This window comes from Pan troglodytes, chromosome X (assembly GCF_028858775.2).
Source record: "Pan troglodytes isolate AG18354 chromosome X, NHGRI_mPanTro3-v2.0_pri, whole genome shotgun sequence".
In the NCBI taxonomy this organism is placed as follows: Eukaryota; Metazoa; Chordata; class Mammalia; order Primates; family Hominidae; genus Pan; species Pan troglodytes.
The window spans coordinates 149820139-149839841 of record NC_072421.2 but is presented as its reverse complement, the minus strand read 5'-3'; the positions used below and the strand labels follow the sequence as shown (position 1 = coordinate 149839841).

General features: G+C 37.5%; 1 protein-coding gene across 1 annotated transcript in view; it reads left to right on the top strand.

Moving 5' to 3' along the window:
* The window catches only part of GABRA3 (gamma-aminobutyric acid type A receptor subunit alpha3), a 269861-nt gene that overhangs the window by 79039 nt on the left and 171119 nt on the right, over positions 1 to 19703 (top strand). Inside the window, exon 2 of the mRNA XM_016947548.3 lies at positions 7542 to 7707. Within this exon, the coding sequence (XP_016803037.1) occupies positions 7568 to 7707 (140 nt within the window). The 5' untranslated portion in view covers positions 7542 to 7567. The remainder of the gene's footprint in view (positions 1 to 7541; positions 7708 to 19703) is intronic.

The following is a 19703-nucleotide window of genomic DNA, read 5'->3' as shown; positions in this document are numbered from 1 at the left end:
CTGACTACTGTCCAGAGAATGGACTATAAGGGGGCAAGAGTTGCAGCAGAGAGAGAAGTTAGCCATTCATTGCAGTCATGGGGGTGGTTTTGAACAGCTAGGGGGCAATGAAAGTAGTGAGAAGTGGTCAGAGTCTGGGTCTGTTCCAAAATCAACAAGATAAGCTGATAGTTTGAATATAGGGCATGGAAGAGAGAAATCAAGGTATGGCTATGGATCGGATAGGGATGGCTTTGATATGTAAGGGAAGAGTCCTTGGTCCCGTGTTCTTGTTTTTCTTCATTGATTCACTTTTTGGCTGTTTTGTTCACTGCTGTATTCCTAGAACTTAGAATGGTGCCTGGTACATAGATGATACTCCATAAATTTTGAATGAATTAATACTAAGAGTGGATTCAGTGGAGTGATAGATGAAAATACTTGATTGATATAGATAGTATGAGGGAATGATTGTTGAGGAAGTTGAGATAGACATAATTATTGAAATGGGTTACCATAAAAGGCAGGCAGAAAAATTGAGAAAGGGTGGGAGGAATGTCAGGTCAAGGGATGATTTTTTTTTCAAAATGATGGATGATATTGCATCACTTTTATGCTGCAAGGAATGAGCCAGTATAGAGGGACAAACTAACAAGTGTGGGAGAGATGAGACAATAACCAAATAATACATTTGACCAGGAGACAGGAAATGGGACCCAGGGCACATGTGGGGGTGCTTGCATTAGATAGGAGCAGACACTCCTGGTAACAGGGAAAAGGTTAAAGTATATGGCTGACATTCTGGTAGGTTGGTATAGTTGATATTAGGAAGAAGAGCACATGGTCTTTTGATTGCTTGGTAAAATAAGAAGCAAAGCTATTTGCAGAGATTCTGGGAAAAGAGTTATTTCTTCTCCCAGAGAGAAAAGAAAGTAAAATATTATCTCTGAGAGTGGGAGAGTGAATTGGTTTGGTAAGTGCAAAAGGACCGTGGGACATTGAAGTATGTTGAAGAAAATTTAAAGAGAGGCCAGTCAGGCATTATGCAGATTTTTCCAGATATATTAAGGTGCTTATTTGTAGATGGAGAGTTGGATTTGACCAAGGTTTATGTTTTTCCAGGCAGGTACAGTACAGTATGAGAGATACAAGTGTATTCAGGGTGTATACCAGAGAATGATTATACTGATTTTAATTATGGACTATGTATGTTATCCAAGCAGGGTAAGAAAGGAAATGAGAACATGAAGATGAAGATGAGCAATTCTAAGATTGTAAGATCAGTAGATTAGAAATCCGTGGAGTGGGGTGGAATGGGTGGATGTGGGTAGAAGAATTGACAGTATGAAGGCGCTAGATGAAAAATGTTGGAAATATGTGGTCAGAGAGTGATTCGAGATCATGGACTTGTAATGACAAGTCTTAGGATATGGCCATGGAAGGGACAAATGGATTAGGGTAGAGCTGAGGCTCATTGGAGGAAAAGAGGTCAAATAATAGGCCTGTAGTTTACAGTGACCAAAATTTACTATATGTCAAGCTTAAGGCTAATGCTACATATGAATTAGATTATTTAATTCTTATAACAACAATGGATTAATTAATCCATTATTTGGATTAGAATATTGAGTCAAATAACCTGCCCAATTTCAAATTTCTATGTGGTATATCCAGAATTGAAACTAAGATGTTTTTGTCTTGAAAACCTTTATGAATGACAGTGCTTTGAGGCTAGGTGGAATTAGATGACCTTAAATGAAACTCTGGTGACAAGTTGTGACAAATGGCAGAGTTGGCTTTGTAGTATCTGGGTAACAACACGTGGAATGACTTTGTTCAGATAAAGTTCTGGCAGACAGTCCTCATGTCATCCAAACAGGGACGTTTGTAAGCATAATGTCAGTATCTGGTGGTTTCTAGGTACTGAAATAAAGAAGTTTTAGGAATTCCAATAGAATAATTGGTTGTATTGGTACCTTGTACATAGCAGGTGCTCAAATGTGATAAAATGAATTTGTCTTTGGACAAGACTTATCAGAAGACTTATCCCAGTAGCAGGTGTTTAACTAGGCATTTTACGTTTGTTATCTTATATAATATTTACAGCCTTTACAAGATGGATGTTATCCCCATTTTTTATTGAAGAAGTAGGTCATTAAAGCCTAACACAACTAGTATTTGGTAGTGCCAGTAACCTTTCAGTCTGGCAGGTTCCAAAGCCCATCCTACAGCTTATCCTTCTTAACCAATTTTCCTCATTTAGGAATGTGACTTAGTTACAATACCATTCATTTATTCAGTATTTATTAAGTACTCATTATTTGTCAGATATTCTTCTATGCATTGGGCATATATCTTTGAATTAAAAAAAAAACCAAAATCCTCATCCCCATTGAGCTTTTCTATCTGAGAAACAAGCAATTTTTCTTCCTTTTAGACACAAAGGAAGAAAAATAGGGCAGACAACTGTATAGGAAGTATGAGGAATGTGTGGAAGGCTTGAAATTTTAGATAGGTTGGCCAGGGAAGCCCTCAATGAAAAGATGATATTTTAATAACACTATGAAGGAAGTGAGGGAACAAATTATATGAAAATTGGATGGAAGAACATCCCAGGTAGAAGGGATAGCAGGTGCAAAGGCCCTGGTGCAGGAGCATACCTGACATATTTCATGAGCAGCGAAGGAGGCCACAGTGGCTGAAGTGGAGTGTGTGAGACAGGAGGGTAGTAGGGGATGAGACTAGCCAGCTATTTGGAGATCAGATCATGTAGGACCTTGTAGATCATATATTTATTTATTTACTGACAGGTAAAAATTGCATGCATTTACCATGTACAACATGATGTTTCAAGGTATATACACATTGTGGAATGACTAAATCCAGCTAATTAGCATATGCATTCTCTCATGTAGTTATAATTTTTATGGTGACACATACAAGTGGCCAATAGGTATATGATAAAATTCTCAATATCACTAATCGTAAAGGAAATGTAAATCACCTCACACCTGTTAGACTGGGCATTATAAAAAAGACCAATCATGTTAGAGAGGATGTGGAGAAAAGGGACCTTCACACACTGTTGGTGGGAATGCAAATTAGCACAGCCATTATGGAAAACAATGTGGAGTTCTCTCAAAAAAAATTAAAAATAGGGCCTAGCGCGGTGGCTTACGCCTGTAATCCCAGCACTTTGGGAGTCCGAGATGGGCGGATCACAAGGTCAGGGGATCGAGACCATCCTGGCTAACACGGTGAAACCCCATCTCTACTACAAATACAAAAAATTAGCTGGGCGTGGTGGCGGGTGCCTGTAGTCCCAGCTACTCGGGAGGCTGAGGCAGGAGAATGGCGTGAACCCAGGAGGCAGAGCTTGCAGTGAGCCGAGATCACGCCACTGCACTCCAGCCTGGGCGACAGAGTGAGACTCTGTCTCAAAAAAAAAAAAAAAAAAAAGAAAAGAAAAAAAATTAAAAACAGAGTTACATGATTCAGCAATCTCACTACTGGTTATATATCCAAAGAATATTAAATTAGTATGTTGAAGAGATATATGCACTTCCATGTTAATGCAGCATTATTCACAATAACCAAGATATGAAATCAACCTAAATGTCCATTAATGCATTAATGGATAAAGAAAATGTATACATACACAATGGAATACGATTCAGCCTTCAAAAAGAGTGAAATCTTGTCATTTGTGACAACATGGATGAACCTATAGTACATTATGTTAAGTGAAATAAGGCATACAGAGAAAGACAGATACCTCATGATGCCACTTATATGTGGATTAATCTAAAAAAGGTGATTTCATAGAAGCAGAGAGTAGAATGGTGGTTACCAGGGGCTGGAAGGTATGGTCTGGGGTGGGTAGATGTTGGCCCAAGGATACAAAATTTCAGTTATATAGGAGGAATAAGTCCAAGAGATTTCTTGTACAACATTGTGACTAGAGTTAATAATATAATATATTCTCAAAAAATGCTAAGAGACTGAGGCTTTTGAAATGGGAAGAAATGGGAGGATTATGAGCAGGGGGAAGAAATTATCTGCCTTAGCACTTTAAAAGTTCCCTCTGCCCACTGTGTAGGGAACAGACTCTAGGGGAGCAAGGACAGAGGCAGCAAAACCAGTTAAGAAGCTTTTACAATGATCTTGACAAGAGATGACAAGCTAGAGTGGTAGCAACAGAGGTAATGATCAATGGCTTTAATTTGGATATATTTCCTTTTGAATGGAATGCCAGTGAGACTTGTTAATAGGTCAGATGTGTGGTTTGAACGTTAAAGGGGAGTCAAGAATGACATTAGAGTTTTAATGAGAGCAAATGGAAGTGCAGAGTCACTATTACTTGAGATGGGAAATACTGCACAGGACCAGGTCTATATATGTGTGTGGGGGTGGATATCTGAACTTCATATCTGAAAATGTTATGTTTAAGATGCCTCTCAGACATTTAGGTACAGAGTTTTGTGAGAGGTATCTTAAACCTAACCTGGGTTTAAGTTTTACTTATGAGTTACGATATGAGTTTAAGATATGTGTTATCTCCTGGAACCCATATCTAGATACATATATGGATTCGAGGTAATATCTGGAATGAAGATATTAATTTGCAAGTTATCAGTTTATAAATGATATTTTCGTCTATTTGTTTGTTCCTTGTACCTTCCTTTAGCTCTTTAGTAGGGTGAATTGGTTGGTAATCATTTGCTAATTTGGCCATGCAATTACATATTATAATGGCCTGAGCACGTGTCATGATTATGTGTTCATGTATCATGGATAATCTCTTCTAACACCATGATTATCTGAGTTTGCACAAGAGTTGTCTCCTCCTGTTTCATAGCCAATCTGCTCCTACCAAAGGCATCTGCATTTGTGCCATGGTTGACTGTAAACTCACAGGACATTTTTTTTTATGTACTGTACTTATATAAGCATACACTATGGTTGTCTACTTTTGCAACATAGCCTGGCTTCTTGATTAAAATCAGCAATAGGTTTTACCTTCTGCTTGTACATCATGGTTGTCTGAATATTCGTATGATGTTCCTTCACTGTAATTTTCATTTTATTCACCATGGATATGTGCATTATATTTGTGTGTTCGTACACTACAAATAGCTATTTATTCACTGTCATCATCATTACCCAAAGGATATCAATTCTTCACTATGGTCACTTGCAACTATATCTTACCTTTCTGCTACAGTGAAAATTTTTTGACCATGTCTGCCTACTCATGGACCATGACCTTTTGTGTTCCTGCACCATGGTAATCTAATTCCATAGCACTTCAGTCTGCTCCTAAACCATTTCACTTAATTCCTATAGTATGGTTGCTATGATACATATATTCTGTGTGCATTTATCATGGTTAAGAATTGATGTACCAAATGCTTCTTCACGTGTATCATGTTTGTCTATGCATATACTGTATTTGACTCCAGCCACATGGATGTGTGATCATTTTTGAAGGCTCTTTGTTTCACTGTCACAGACATTTTATTTAGTTATGATTTCATGTAATGCTGTTGTCTTTTTTATGTATCATAGTGTATGTCTTAGTTTTCTCTTTCCAAATCATGGGCATTTAATTCTATGTAATTGCCATCTATTCTTAATATGATAGTTTGCTGCTTATCTACCATGATAATTTGAACATAACCCATAGTGATATAGTAGAATAGCATAGCTGAACACACACTATGGATCTCTTTGTTTACACAGCATGGCCATGTTCTCCTACATCCAGGATTGTTACTCATGGACTCATGTTTTCTAAGCATGCATCATGGCTATGTCTTATGTTCCATGGATTATTTCTATGATTTGAACTTCATATCCTAGCCCAAGTGTCTCTGTTCCTGTAGAGTAGTTGTCAATTCATGTATCGTGATTATCTGAACATTAATTCTTGTCATATGATTACACAACATTAAGGTCTGCTAAAGCACTGTGAATGTTTGAGCATATATCATGGTTACTGCCCTTACCATGGAAGTTACTTGTGCTCGGAGTTGTCTGATCATGCACTATCTTTTCTTACTCGTATGCTATGGTTTTCTGAACCGTACCATTCCTGTATACTCCTGTAAAATGTCCATCAACTCTTTTATTGTTCATGAAGCATGGATGTCACAGCTCTTATATTAGGTTGACCATAAGAAATTGCTTTCTTTGGTAAAACCAAAATTGTGAAATATTGGCAATTTCATATGGTGCAATCTAATACTATGATTATCTCTGTCTCTGATGTTGACACTTCATCATGTCAGAAGTCTATCTTCTCCATTGTTGTAGTTTTTCAAATGCCTATACCAGATTCATGAAGACAGCTTAATATAGATCCAGTGGCTGCTTTTTTGAGGCGTGTGGGGTGAATTCAAAAGGACTTTTGTTCTTAATCTCACCAACCAGAATAGCTCCTTAATGTGTATCTGTTTTACATATTGGTCTCTTGTATAAGCTTTCTTGGAAAAAAAACCAGTTATATATCCCTCCATTTTCTCTGAAAATTAATTCACTGATATGACTGAAAAAGGGTATGTTGTTGGGTCAGAGTTAGGTCTCCTTCAAGTTCTCAGTGTCTCATAATCAAAGAAGCCACACAAATTAGAGGTAGCAAGTAACCATCACTTTATTGGTTGCTTTCTTAACCCCATGTCTTGGGTAAATCTCCACTGATCCAGGGTTCATAAAACAGCCTTCCTTATAGGGAACTCCATATCACTAGTTCTATCACCAGTATAATTTGCTGACCTCTTAGAGATTTCAGTGTCAGGAAGTAGGCTTGGATTTCTCTTTTTGTTATGTCCCCTATCTAAAGGAACAAGTTTGCTTTCAAATATCTCTTTATGGGGAAATACTGCATTCTTATTCAAGAGCCATGATGTCTCATTATTCAGTATTTTCTCAACCTAATTTAGAGGAAACAGTCTATCCACTTCAGGCCATTTAATCTTTTGGAAAATTGTTTAACTCTATGAAGATGAGAATCAATCCCAAAAATGCTATAAAAAGACTCCAGGTCTTAATATACTAGGATAGTAGGATTCTCTACGATATTACACAGTTAACCAAGGCAAAGGACTTTGTAACACTAAAGATCAAACAGGGAATTGGAGGGAAATAAAATGAAGACATGAGAGAATATTTTTAAGATCTTAGATTATAAGAGGTAACCCAAGCTGAGGGAAGTTCTGTGATTCACCTAATCACATAGGGTGAAGCCAAGGAAAGAGATGTTGCAGTAACCTCAGACTCCTGATTACTGACTTAGGGCTGTTTGTGCTACACTATGCATCCTTTCTTGGATGGGCTGTGGTATATTTAGGAGAAGGGTATATTGGGGGCGATTTTGGTGGCATTGACAAGCTGGGAAAAGGGGACTGTTGAATTAAGCACTGAGTAACTAGACACTAGAGAAGTTAAATGGCTCTAATAGAGTTTAATAACATCTCTTTCTCTCTTTTTTACCTCTTTCTCCTCTCTCCCTTTGTTTTCTACTCTCTACCTCTTATCCCTTATCTAAACTGTGAATCTCACAGGTCTCTCCAAGTTTGTGCCTAAGAAGATGATAATCACACAAACGAGTCACTGTTACATGACCAGCCTTGGGATTCTTTTCCTGATTAATATTCTCCCTGGAACCACTGGTCAAGGGGAATCAAGACGACAAGAACCTGGGGACTTTGTGAAGCAGGACATTGGCGGGTAAGAACCCCTAACTCTTAGGATGAAAGAAGACTGTGATAAATGTTTGCCTTAGACCAAAACTTCTGATGTTTTCCCCCAGATGAACCCAAGTACTCTGGTCTCTGATACTTATACATTACATTATATTTAGAAAAAATCATAGGCTCAGACTCTCAAAGTAGAAAGAGATCTCAAAGTTTCTTTTTCTTAGACAACACCCTGGCCCAGGCTTGAATCACCTCTGTAATATCTTAAAAATAGTTCTTTTGCCCTCAATTTTATCTCTCCTCTCTTAGATCTTCAACCTTTTCCTTTTTATTGGCTGTGTGGCTCCATAGCATTTAAACATGATAATGTTTAGGAATCACTCATCTTAAATTTAAAAATCTTCCCTCCAGATACCGCCTTAATTATTTGCTCCCCTTCATAGCCATATTTCTTGAAGGAGTGGTATGCTTCATTGCATCTATTTACCTCTCACCCTTTCATTCACTTGCTGCCATCTGACTTCCAACCCCAGACTCTAAGGCAACTTCTGCAGCCAAGATGGCCAATGTTGGTTCTGTTGCTGAAATGAACACTTCTCTGTTCTTACGTTCCAATATTGTTGACTTCTCCATCCTTGACTTCATTTTGTTATGAAATAAAAATACATGTAGAAACATGCATAAAATATAAATATATAGTTTAATAATAATTCTTTTTGGCTTCAGAGACACTATAATTCTCTGGTGTTTTGATTGGGTTCTCTAGAAACAGAGTATGAAACAGGGATTCTTGAGCAAATGATTTATTGAGAGGTCACTTTCAACAGAAACCTGTAAGGCAGTAAGGGAAGGAAGATAGGGAAAGAGAAGAAGTAAAGCAAAGGTGTAGCCTCAATTTGACCTCATGAGGAGAAGTGGGGCATAAATGGCACTAAAAGATTTGTCCTACTTTGAGGCAAGGGACCCAAGCTTGTGTACTCTCACCTCAATTAGTCTTTGCCTGTGGATCCCCTGGGGAAAGGCATAGTCTTCCAGATATTTTAGGTGAGGCGACTCCCTTCAACAGGTAGTAATTTTCCAAAGTAGCTGCAGGATGATTTCACTGGCCCAGTAAAGGGATCCGAGAATAGTATTATACCAATAATAAATACTACATCTGGTTTTCTTTATACTTTTATGACTATGCTTTCTGCAATATTTTCCACAATACTACACAGGTACATCAAAGACCTTTGTGATATAAAGATCCTTTTTAGTCTTCTTTTGTTCACCCCTCAGGTGTTTGTGTTTTTCCTTGTTTTGTTCTAGGCACACTTCTTACCTTACAGATCCCCTGAGTGATGTAATCCATTTCTATGATGTAGTTACCTTATATATGTAAATGCCAATGACTCCCATCTCAATCTTCATTCCAGACTTCTCTTGAATGTCAGACTTCTATATCCAACTGTCTACTGAACATGCCCACTTGGCTATTCCACACACTTCTTAAACTAAGCATGTCCAATGCATTTAATTATCTTCATCTCCCTCCCCCACCCTAAAGAACAAACATAACAAAACAAACAACAAACAGACAAAAATATTCCTCTTCCATTTTTTTCCTGTTTCAGTCAGTGGTACCACTGTGTACCCAGTTGTTCAAGTCAGAAACTTGGAATCATTTTTGCCAGTTTTCTACCCTTTACTCTCCAGATCGAATCAATCACCAAGATTTGTCATTTCTACCTCCCACATCTCTTGGATTCATCTACTTTTTTCCAACTTTTCTGCTAGCACCCTAGTTTAATCTGATGTTGTCTCCCACTTGGACCACTGTGCGAACCTTGTCTTACTTCCTAAAATCTTGTTTCCATCCAAACTAACCTCCACTCTGTAACTGTTTTTTTTCTGTAATGCATGTTTGACCATACCTACCCTATTTAGAGCCCTTTCATGGTTTTCTGTTGTCCCTACAATAAGGTACAAACTCTTTAACATGATTTTATAAAACCCATTAGGACCCAGCTTCTACCCACCTTGCTAGCCTTATTTCTTAGTCTTTCTGCCACCAAACTGTGTTCAGCAATGTTGAACTCCTTTTAGACTTTAAAATCCCTTCTAATCCAAGGAATATCATTACTAGAAATGACCTCTTAGCCCTGCAATATTTCAGTATTACACAAGGTATTTTATTCCTTAGTAGTGACTTTTTTTTTTTTTTGGTTTTACATTTGGCTATTGTCCTATATTCTTGGAAGCATGCACCTTGAAGTAGGAAGTATTCCTAATTATTTTTGCAGTGTTGATTATCTTAATGTACTCTGAGTCTTTTCATCTTATATCAGCATTTTTACAGTAATCTCTGGGGCTGAGGCTGCAGAACTGGGCTTGTATGTCCTTAGAATCTTGGTATATAAGACTCTTTTTGTTCTTTCTTCCAAAATGGAAAATAAAACCAGTTCTGTTTTGTTAACTCCTCATGTATTTCATTTCACTGGGCCATGATAGATTCTAAATAAGATGAAGGTTCTAAATAAATTAACCTTACCACTTCAAGTGTTAAAGCCTTTTACATTTTAACTCTGATAATATAGTTTTCTAAAAATGTATTGCATATTTTCTTATAACCCTAAACAAGGATTTTTTTAAAACAGAATAGTCCCATTTCTTTGTGACTTTTGGTCATCATAAAGAAAATTCACGGTTGCATGCCATGGCACATGCCTGTAGTCCCAGCTACTTGGGTGGCTGGTACAGAAGGATCTCTTGAGCCCAGGAGTTAAAGGCCAGCCATGGCCACACAGTGAGACTCTATCTCTAAAGCAAACAAAAAGACAAAAAAAAAAACCACAAAAAATTCTTAAGCACATGTTCATTATATTCATTCGAATTTTTTTTTTTTTTTTTTTTTTGAGACGGAGTCTAGCTCTTCACCCAGGCTGGAGTGCAATGGCGCGATCTCCGCTCACTGCAACTTCCGTGTCCTGGGTTCAAGCCATTCTCCTGCCTCAGCCTCCGGAGTAGCTGGGATTACAGGCACATGCCACCACGCCCAGCTAATTTTTGTATTTTTAGTAGAGACGGGGTTTCACCATGTTGGTCAGGCTGGTTTCGAACCCCTGACCTTGTGATCCACCCGCCTCAGCCTCCCAGTATGAGCCACTGTGCCCAGCCAGTGTTAGTTCTTACGTCCCGTGTCCTCTTTACAATGGTTTGTTAGCATCCTGTTGATGCTTAGAAAACCAGACAGCCTAGTTTTTAGTGATTATGTCAAGGAGTAGGCCAAGAAATCGTACCTGAAAAAGCAGAGTGAAGTGCTTGGTTTTAGTAAAGAGACAATACAATCACTGCATGTTTTCTTTCTTTCTTTCTTTTTTTTTTTTTTTTTAAAGACGTGGTCTTACTCTGCTACCCAGGCTGGAATGCAGTGATGTGATCATAGCTCATTGTAGCTTCAAACTTTCAAACTCCTGGGCTCACATGATCACATGATCCTCCTGCCTGAGCCTCCTGAGTAGCTGGGACTACAGGTATAAGCCACCACACGCGGCTGATTTTTAAAATTATTTTTTAGAGATAGGGTCTCACTGTCTTGCCCAGGCTGATCTCAAACTCCTGTCCTCAAGAGATCTTCCCACATTGACCTCCCAAAGTATTGGTATTGCAGGTGTGGGCCACCACACCTGGTTTCTGTTTCTTGAATTAGAAACATTTTTTTCTTTACTTTCCTCCAAGCCCAGTGCAATTAATACTTTTGAGACATGATACTACTAAAAGCATGGCCCAAATATTAAGGTTGTATTCTTCTGCATGTCTTTTGGGTAAATAATGAAATTAAGGCAGAAATAAAGAAATTTCTTGAAAGTAATGAGAACAAAGATACAAATACCAGAATCTCTGGGACATGGCTAAAGAGTGTTAAGAGGGAAGTTTATAGCACTAAATGCCCAAGTCAAAAAGTTACACAGATCTCAAATTAACAACCTAATGTCACACCTAGAGGAACTAGAGAACCAAGAGGAAACCAGCCCCAAAGCTAGCAAAAGACAAGAAATAACAAAAATCAGAGCTGAACTGAAGGAAATTGAGATGCAAAAAAACATACAAAAAATTAAGTCCAGGAGTGTGTTCTTTGAAAGAATGAATAAGATGGATAGACCACTAGTTATTCTAATACAGAAAAAAAGAGAAGATCCAAATAAACACAATCAGAAATAACAAAGAACATGTTACTGCTGACCCCAGAGAAATACGGAAAACCCTCAGAGACTACTATGAACATCTCTATGCATACAAACTAGAAAACCTAGAAGAAATGGATAAATTCCTGGAAACTTGCGACTTCCTAAGACTGAACCAGGAAGAAATTGAATCCCTGAACAGACCAATAACAAGTTCCAAAATTGAATCAGTAAAAAAAAGCCTACCAATCCGAAAAAGTCTAGGAACAAATTAATTCACAGCCAAATTCTACCAGATGTATAAAGAAGAACTGGTACCATTCCTACTGCAACTATTCCAAATAATTGAGGAGGGACTCCTCCCTAACTCATTCTGTGAGACCAGCATCATCCTGATACCAAAACCTGGTACACAACAAAAAAGAAAACTTGTGGCCTATATCCTTGAGGAACGTAGATGCAAAAATCCTCAATAAAATGTAGCAAACCAAATCCAGTAGCATATCAAAAATTGAATCCACAATGATCAAGTAGACTATATGCCTGGGATGCAAGGTTGGTTCAGCATATGCAAATTAATAAATGTGATTCACCACATAAGTAGAACTAAAAACAAAAACACACATAATTATCTCAGTAGATGCATAAAAGCCTTTTGATAAAAATCAGCATTATTTCATTAAAATGAAGGACTACAGGTATAAGCCACCACCCAAACTAGGCATTGAAGGAACATACTTCAAAATAATAAGGACTATCTATGAAAAACCCATAGCCAACAGCATACTGAATGGGCAAAAGCTGGAAGCATTCTCCTTGAAAGGCAGAACAAGACATGGATGCCCTCTCTCACTACTCCTATTCAACATGGTACTGAAGTCCTAGCCAGAGCAATCAGGCAAGAGAAAGATATAAAAGGCATACCAATCAGAAGATAGGGAGTCTAACTGTCTCTGTTTGCAGACAATATGATTCTATACCCAGAAAAGTCTCTGCCCAAAAGCTCCTTGATCTGATTTTAAAACTTCAGCAAAGTTTCAGGATACAAAATTAATGTACAAAGATCAGTAGCATCATACACCAACAACATCCAAGCTGAGAGCCAAATCAAAAACGCAATCCCATTCACGATAGCCATAAAAGAGTAAAATACCTGTGAATGCAGCTAACCAGGGTGGTGGAAGAGCTCTACAATAAGCATTACAACACACTGCTCAAAGAAATCAGAGATGACACAAACAAATGAAAAAAATTCCATGTGCATGGATAGGAAGAATCAATATTGTTAAAATGGCCATACTTCCAAAAGCAATTTACAGATTCAATGATATTCTTATCAAACTACCAATGACATTCTTTACTGAACTAGAAAAAAACTATTTTAAAATGTATATGGAACCCCAAAAGAGCCCAAATAGCCAAGGTAATCCTAAGCAAAAAGAACAAAGCTAGAGACATCACACTACCTGACTTCAAACTATACTATGGGGCTATAGTAACCAAAACAGCATGGTACCGGTACAGAAATAGACACCTAGACCAAGGGAACCAAATAGAGAGCCCAGAAATAATGCCACAGACCTACAAACATCTGATCTTTCACAGCATTGACAAAAATAAGCAATGGGGAAAGAAATCCCTATTCAATAAATGGTGCTGGGAAGGTGGATTAAAGACTTACATGTCAAACCTAAAACTACAAAAACCCTGGAAGATAATCTAGAAAATATCATTCTAGACATAGGACCTGGCAAAGATTTCATGATGAAGACATGAAAAGCAATTGCAACAAAACCAAAAATTGACAAATGAGACCTAATAAAATGAAAGAGCTTCTGCACAGCAAAAGAAACTATCAAGGGAGTAAACAGACAATCTACAGAATGGAAGAAAATATTTGTAAGGTATGCATCCAACAAGGGTCTAATATCCAGCATCTATAAGGAACCTAAACAAATTCACAAGCAAAAAACAACCCAATTAAAAAATAGGCAACAGACATGAACAGACACTCCTCAAAAGAAGACATTTTTTTGTGGCAAACAAGCATATGAAAAAATGCTGAACATCACTGATCATTAGAGAAATGCAAATCAAAACCACAATGAGATACCATCTCATATCAGTCCGAATGGCTATTATTAAAAAGTCAAGTTATAACAGCTGCTGGTCAGGTTGCAGAGAACAGAATACAGAGCTCAGAAATAATGCTGCATACCTACAACTATCTCATACACTGCTGGTGGGAATGTAAATTAGTTCAGCCATTGTGGAAAGTAGTTCGGTGATTTCTCAAAGAACTTAAAATGGAATTACTATTTGACCCAGGCATCCCATTATTGGATATATATCCAAAGGAATATAACTCATTCTATCATAAAGACACATGTATGCATATGTTCATTGCAGCACTCTTCATAATAGGAAAGACATGGAATCAACCTAAATGCTCATTGAAGTGGATTAGATAAAAGAAATGTGGTACATATACACCATGGAATACTATGCAGTCATAAAAAAGAACGAGATCATGTCATTTGCAGCAACATGGATGCAGCTGGAGGCTATTATCCTGAGCAAACTAACACAGGAACAATAAACCAAATACTATGTGTTCTCACTTATAATTAATTATCTAATTAATTAAAGTGGATTAGATAAAAGAAATGTGGTACATATACACCATGGAATACTATGCAGTCATAAAAAAGAACGAGATCATGTCATTTGCAGCAACATGGATGCAGCTGGAGGCTATTATCCTGAGCAAACTAACACAGGAACAATAAACCAAATACTATGTGTTCTCACTTATGTACTTCTTTGAGTACACATGGACACAAAGAAGGGAACAATAAACACCAGGGCCTACTTGAGGGTAGAGTGTGGAAGGAGGGTGAGTATAGGAAAATTACCTTTTGGGTACTATGCTTATTACCTGGGTGACGAAATATCTGTACACCAACCCTCATTACATATAATTTACCTACATAACAAACCTGCACATGTATCCCGTAACCTAAAATAAAGCTGTAAACAAAAAAATTGTGACAAAATTAGACTTGGTTAATCATAAAAAGCACAAATATTAGAGTTGTATTTGCCATAAATAAAGGATCCAATATAATTTTAAAATATAGAGTTTTTGCTGATAGTTGTGGTACTTAAGAGCTGCTGCTGCTTTTTGATTATTTCCATACTTTCTTAATTATGTTTTTGTGTATTGAAAAAATCCATTACTGCATTATTTTATCCAACTTTAATGATTTATTCAATTAAACCACCTACATTGGCCGCCACAGCCATTTTAACAATCAACAGTGGTTTATCGACCAGTACTTTGTATAACTCATGTGCTAGATGTAATAGTTCTCAACATTCAGTATTTGTAAGCAAGAAAGCAGGCTTCCGCATTTGAAGATTATGATTTGGTAGCTCTGGGAATAGTGCCTAAAATGCCCCAGATGATTCTGATGTAAGGAATCTTTGGGGACACAGTTCCTGTTTTTAAGAAACTAACAGTATAGTTTGGGATTTGGGATTCTGGAACTTTAGAACAGCACCCATGGAAAAACCTGTAGAGAGCATTTAATCTGATTTTTTAATCTGTACCTGAAGAAACTGAAGCCCAGAAAGGAAAATTGACTTTCTTACAACGAGTTCATAAGAGACCCAGGTCTAGAGCACCAGTTTCTGATTCCCAGTCCTGCATTTTTGATAAGAAGCTACAGAGAGTAATTTCAACTTCATATAATAAATGAATTTCCTATACTCCTGGTGCCTGGTCAAGTATTTTGACCATTAGCAAATGGAGTTATGTACGTGAACAATGTCAAGTTGAACCATTTTGAAACTGACATTTTGCTAGGTCAGAACGATCAAATATCAGCAATTTTCATAATGGGTCAACACGTAAGTGCCTAAGCAGCAAATGCCAGGTCTGACTGCAATTTGTTGAATTTGTCAGGATCCCAGAGAATACAGATGGGACATTTCAATTATTTGAGGAGGATATATTTGCAGAGACTAATCATAAAGTTATGATCTAAGTGGAGGGAAACCGCAAGGAATAGAGTAAGAACCTAAGGTGAACAGCACACATATCATGTAAATCAAGCTTTCTTCAGAGGTGCAGATTTTTGGTGGAGGAAACAGCCAGCCTGAGAAGATTTCACAGGGAGAGAGCCAGGGAGTTACATGCCCAGTCTTTTCGTCTTCCTCTGATCTTCAGCCAAGGTGGCCAAACTCAAGTTGAAGCAAGAGGCCAATGGCGCCCATAATGTAGTGCATAAAAATTAGCCTTCTAGAAAGGAGAACGGGGTGGAGAATAGTGAAAAGGCAAACGAAATATGCTGCACACAAGGCCGCATATTTCCACACTACTAATAGAGTAGGGACTATGATTGGGGAGGAATATGACACTATATTAACACATTTTCTGCATCAACATTATATGGTGGTGGCCATGGTGACAACTGATGCAGTGAACTGAAGAGGAGACCGCTGGGGAGTTGCTTGTCTCCTTGTCATATCTACAGCCTGACTTGGTTCTACTATCTAAAGGTGTCAGTGCTTGTAAGCATCTGTATTCATCTTGAAAATGATTTTCTCAGTTCTCTTAATCTCAGAATAAACTGTCACCTGTGGCCACACATGTACTTACTTTTACTTGGAATATAAGTATGAAAAGTCCAAACCCTTCCATTTACATGTAATTTCTATTAAAGAATCAATGCATCAATACTCTTAGCATTTGATCATCAAATCTTAAAATTTCAGAACCAGACTTGGGACCTGAGAGGCTGTCAGTTCCTAGGCTCCTATCCTGGGAAAGAATCCCTCCTGCTTTATGGTTGATGATTCACCTACCAGTTTGAATCTCTGCAGTGATAAGCTGCATTAGTACCACAGGGCATAGCTCCAGGGGTTAGAAAGTGCTTCCTATATTGAGCTGAAGTCCACCTTCTTCAAACACCTCCTAGTTATAGGGCCCTGTAACATTTGCAGCATTTGCTTCTTTTTCCACATAGTGGCTTTCAGATATACTCCATGCTTTCTTGTCTGCAGGCTAACTCTCAATTCCTTTCAAATATTCTCTTGGCATAATATGGTTTTGCAGACATTGCTTCAAACTGGACACTCTCCCTTGTTATCTAATTAAGCTATTTTTTTGAAATTCGATTCCTTAGTCTTACTTATTCCATTATGTTAGTTTAAACTTTATATTCATAGAGTCCTATATACCAAGCTCTATTCTAAGTTATTAATATATGTTGATTAATATAATCCTTATAACAGACCTGATAGCTAAGTGATGTTATTATTCCTTTGCAGATAAAATATGGAGACAGAGAGAGGTCAGGTAACTTGCCAAAGCTCACACAGCTAGAAAATAGAAGAGTTAGGATTGAAACCCAGAAAGTTTGGTTCCAGAGTCCGTGCTATTAATCATTATGATATATTGCTTTTCCTGAGTTTGGTTACTTTTAAGTAAGAATGAGGCGCATGTCAATTTCTTTTACATACATGAACATTTACTTACATATAGTAACCTCTCAACCACTGAATTCTTAATATCTCAGCCACATAGCTGGGTAGACCATGTTCAGATGCGGCAAGTGCATTTTTCTTATAGGACCTGGAGAAATAAGAAATATAATTTTATCCTACCATTTTCCCTTTTGAGGTGGAAGTGTAGAATTTGTAACACAGAACAGGGATGGACATGTGAGGCCACAATCAATGATACTTTGTAGGTGATGTTGTGGCTTCCTGTTGCGTTATGACAGGAGGCAAGGTTGTCTTAGTATGGCTGATGCTGAATTTTATCACTTGCTTAGGGCGATGACTGTCGGGACTCGCCATTGTAAGGATATCAACCATCAGGATTAATTCAAAGTCTTTGAGCTGATGGCCAGCTCATTGCTTTGATCATGGCTGTGGGTGTGGGGGTAAAGAACAAATAATAGTAGGGGAGATAATATTTTTAGTACTTTAGTTTTCTTTTCTTTTGTGTCAAAAAAATATCTTTCCACATAAACAGTGTTATAAATGGTTCTCAGGTTGGCCTATTAATACCTGCTTAACCAGAAATGTTGCCAAAATAGTGCTCATGCATTGGCACTATGGTTACAGTCATTCAGATTAACTATGAGAAACAGTATTGCTTACTCTTGTCTAGAAAACTAGCTACCCTTTATGGCATTGTTTCAAAGGAAGAATGTACCCCTGCTTCTTTGCAAACTTTGGTTCATGACACATTTTAAATTGCGGTATGTCTGCTTATGGTCACATGGAATCATATGTCTACTAGCTTATTTTATCATTCACAACATATACTAATTAAATATTTCTCTTTTTTTGTGAAGCAATGGCTTTTAGTTACTAAGAAGGCATGAAGGACTTGGTCTTTATTTTACCAAGTGGGTAGGTGTGTCTCAAGTCAGTACCTCTGTAGTTTTATTACCAGTCCATATAAGCTATTTCAGAAAAGAACAGCTGTCTTTTTCAGATGGATTTGGCATATTCTAGCCAAAATCAGGTTAGTTCTTCTTTTTTTTTTCTTCAAGCAGCTTCTGTAAAGAGAAAGTGTGCTATTGAATTCTAGGTGTTTCTCATTTCCTCCCTAGTATATAACTGGCATCCTTAGTGCTGAATCTTTAGTTGAACATTTACACTTATAGGAAAGACTGGACTTGAAAAATGAAAACATGAGGAATATTTGGAAATGGTGAGTAATCTGATTTGCCTGTGATTGGTGGTCAGAAAGAGAAGTAGTAGAATTTGCAACTGTAAAAGTATATCAGGAACAGATTGCAGAAGGCCATGAATGTCAGGCTTAGGCATTGGAATTTTATTTGGTTAGCTATGAAGAATTATGAAAGGTTTGTGAGCGATGCAGAGACATAATCTGCTCAGTAATTCCGAATTTTTATTATTTAAAAAAATCTGCTCTCTCCCAGGAAATATGTGGTTTAGGAAAAATGCCATCCTTTTAATGAAGTAAGTATCTTTCCTCTTTGGGATGTTGTATGAACTGCGTCAGCAACTCCACATTTGTGCCTCTCCTGCTTTCCCTTAACATAAACACACCAGGATCCTCAATGAAGGATGTTGGCAGTGACAGCATTAGTTTGACAACTTCATTGAGGATGCTCTAGATGGTCAGTGATCTTGACTTTCTCCTATAGCCTAAAAGATAATGTATTGTAAAGGTTTTTCATTGCATTTTCAGGAGTTTGGGGGGAAGTTAATGAACAACCTTCATTTATAAAACAATTTTGTATTTATTGTCTTATTTACCTATTTATTTCAAAAGTTTTCTAATGTAGGTTATTGTTATCCCCATTTTACATATATGGAAATACAGGCATACCTCATTTGACTGTGCTTCACTTTATTGTGCTTTGTGGATAGCATGTTTTTTACAAATTGAATGTTTGTGGCAACCCTGTGTTGAGTGAGTCTATTGGTGCCATTTTTCCAACAGCATGTGCTCACTTTATATCTCTGTGCCGCATTTTGGTCATTCTTGCAAATTTTCAAAGTCTTGATTATTATATCTGTTACGGTGATCTGTGATTGGTGCTTTGATGTTATTATTTTAATTGTTTTGGGGCACAATGAATTCCACTCATGTAAGACAGTGGACTTTATCGGTAAATATTGTGTTTGCTCTGACTGATTATTCCACTGAAGGGCCATTCCCCTGTCTCTCTCCCTCTCCTTAGGCCTTCCTTCTCCCTGAGATACAACAATATTGAAAATAGGCCAATTAGTAGCCCTACATAGCCTCTAAGTGTTAAGTGAAATAAAAATTTACATGGCTCTCACTTTAAATCAAAAGCTAGAAATGATTAAGCTT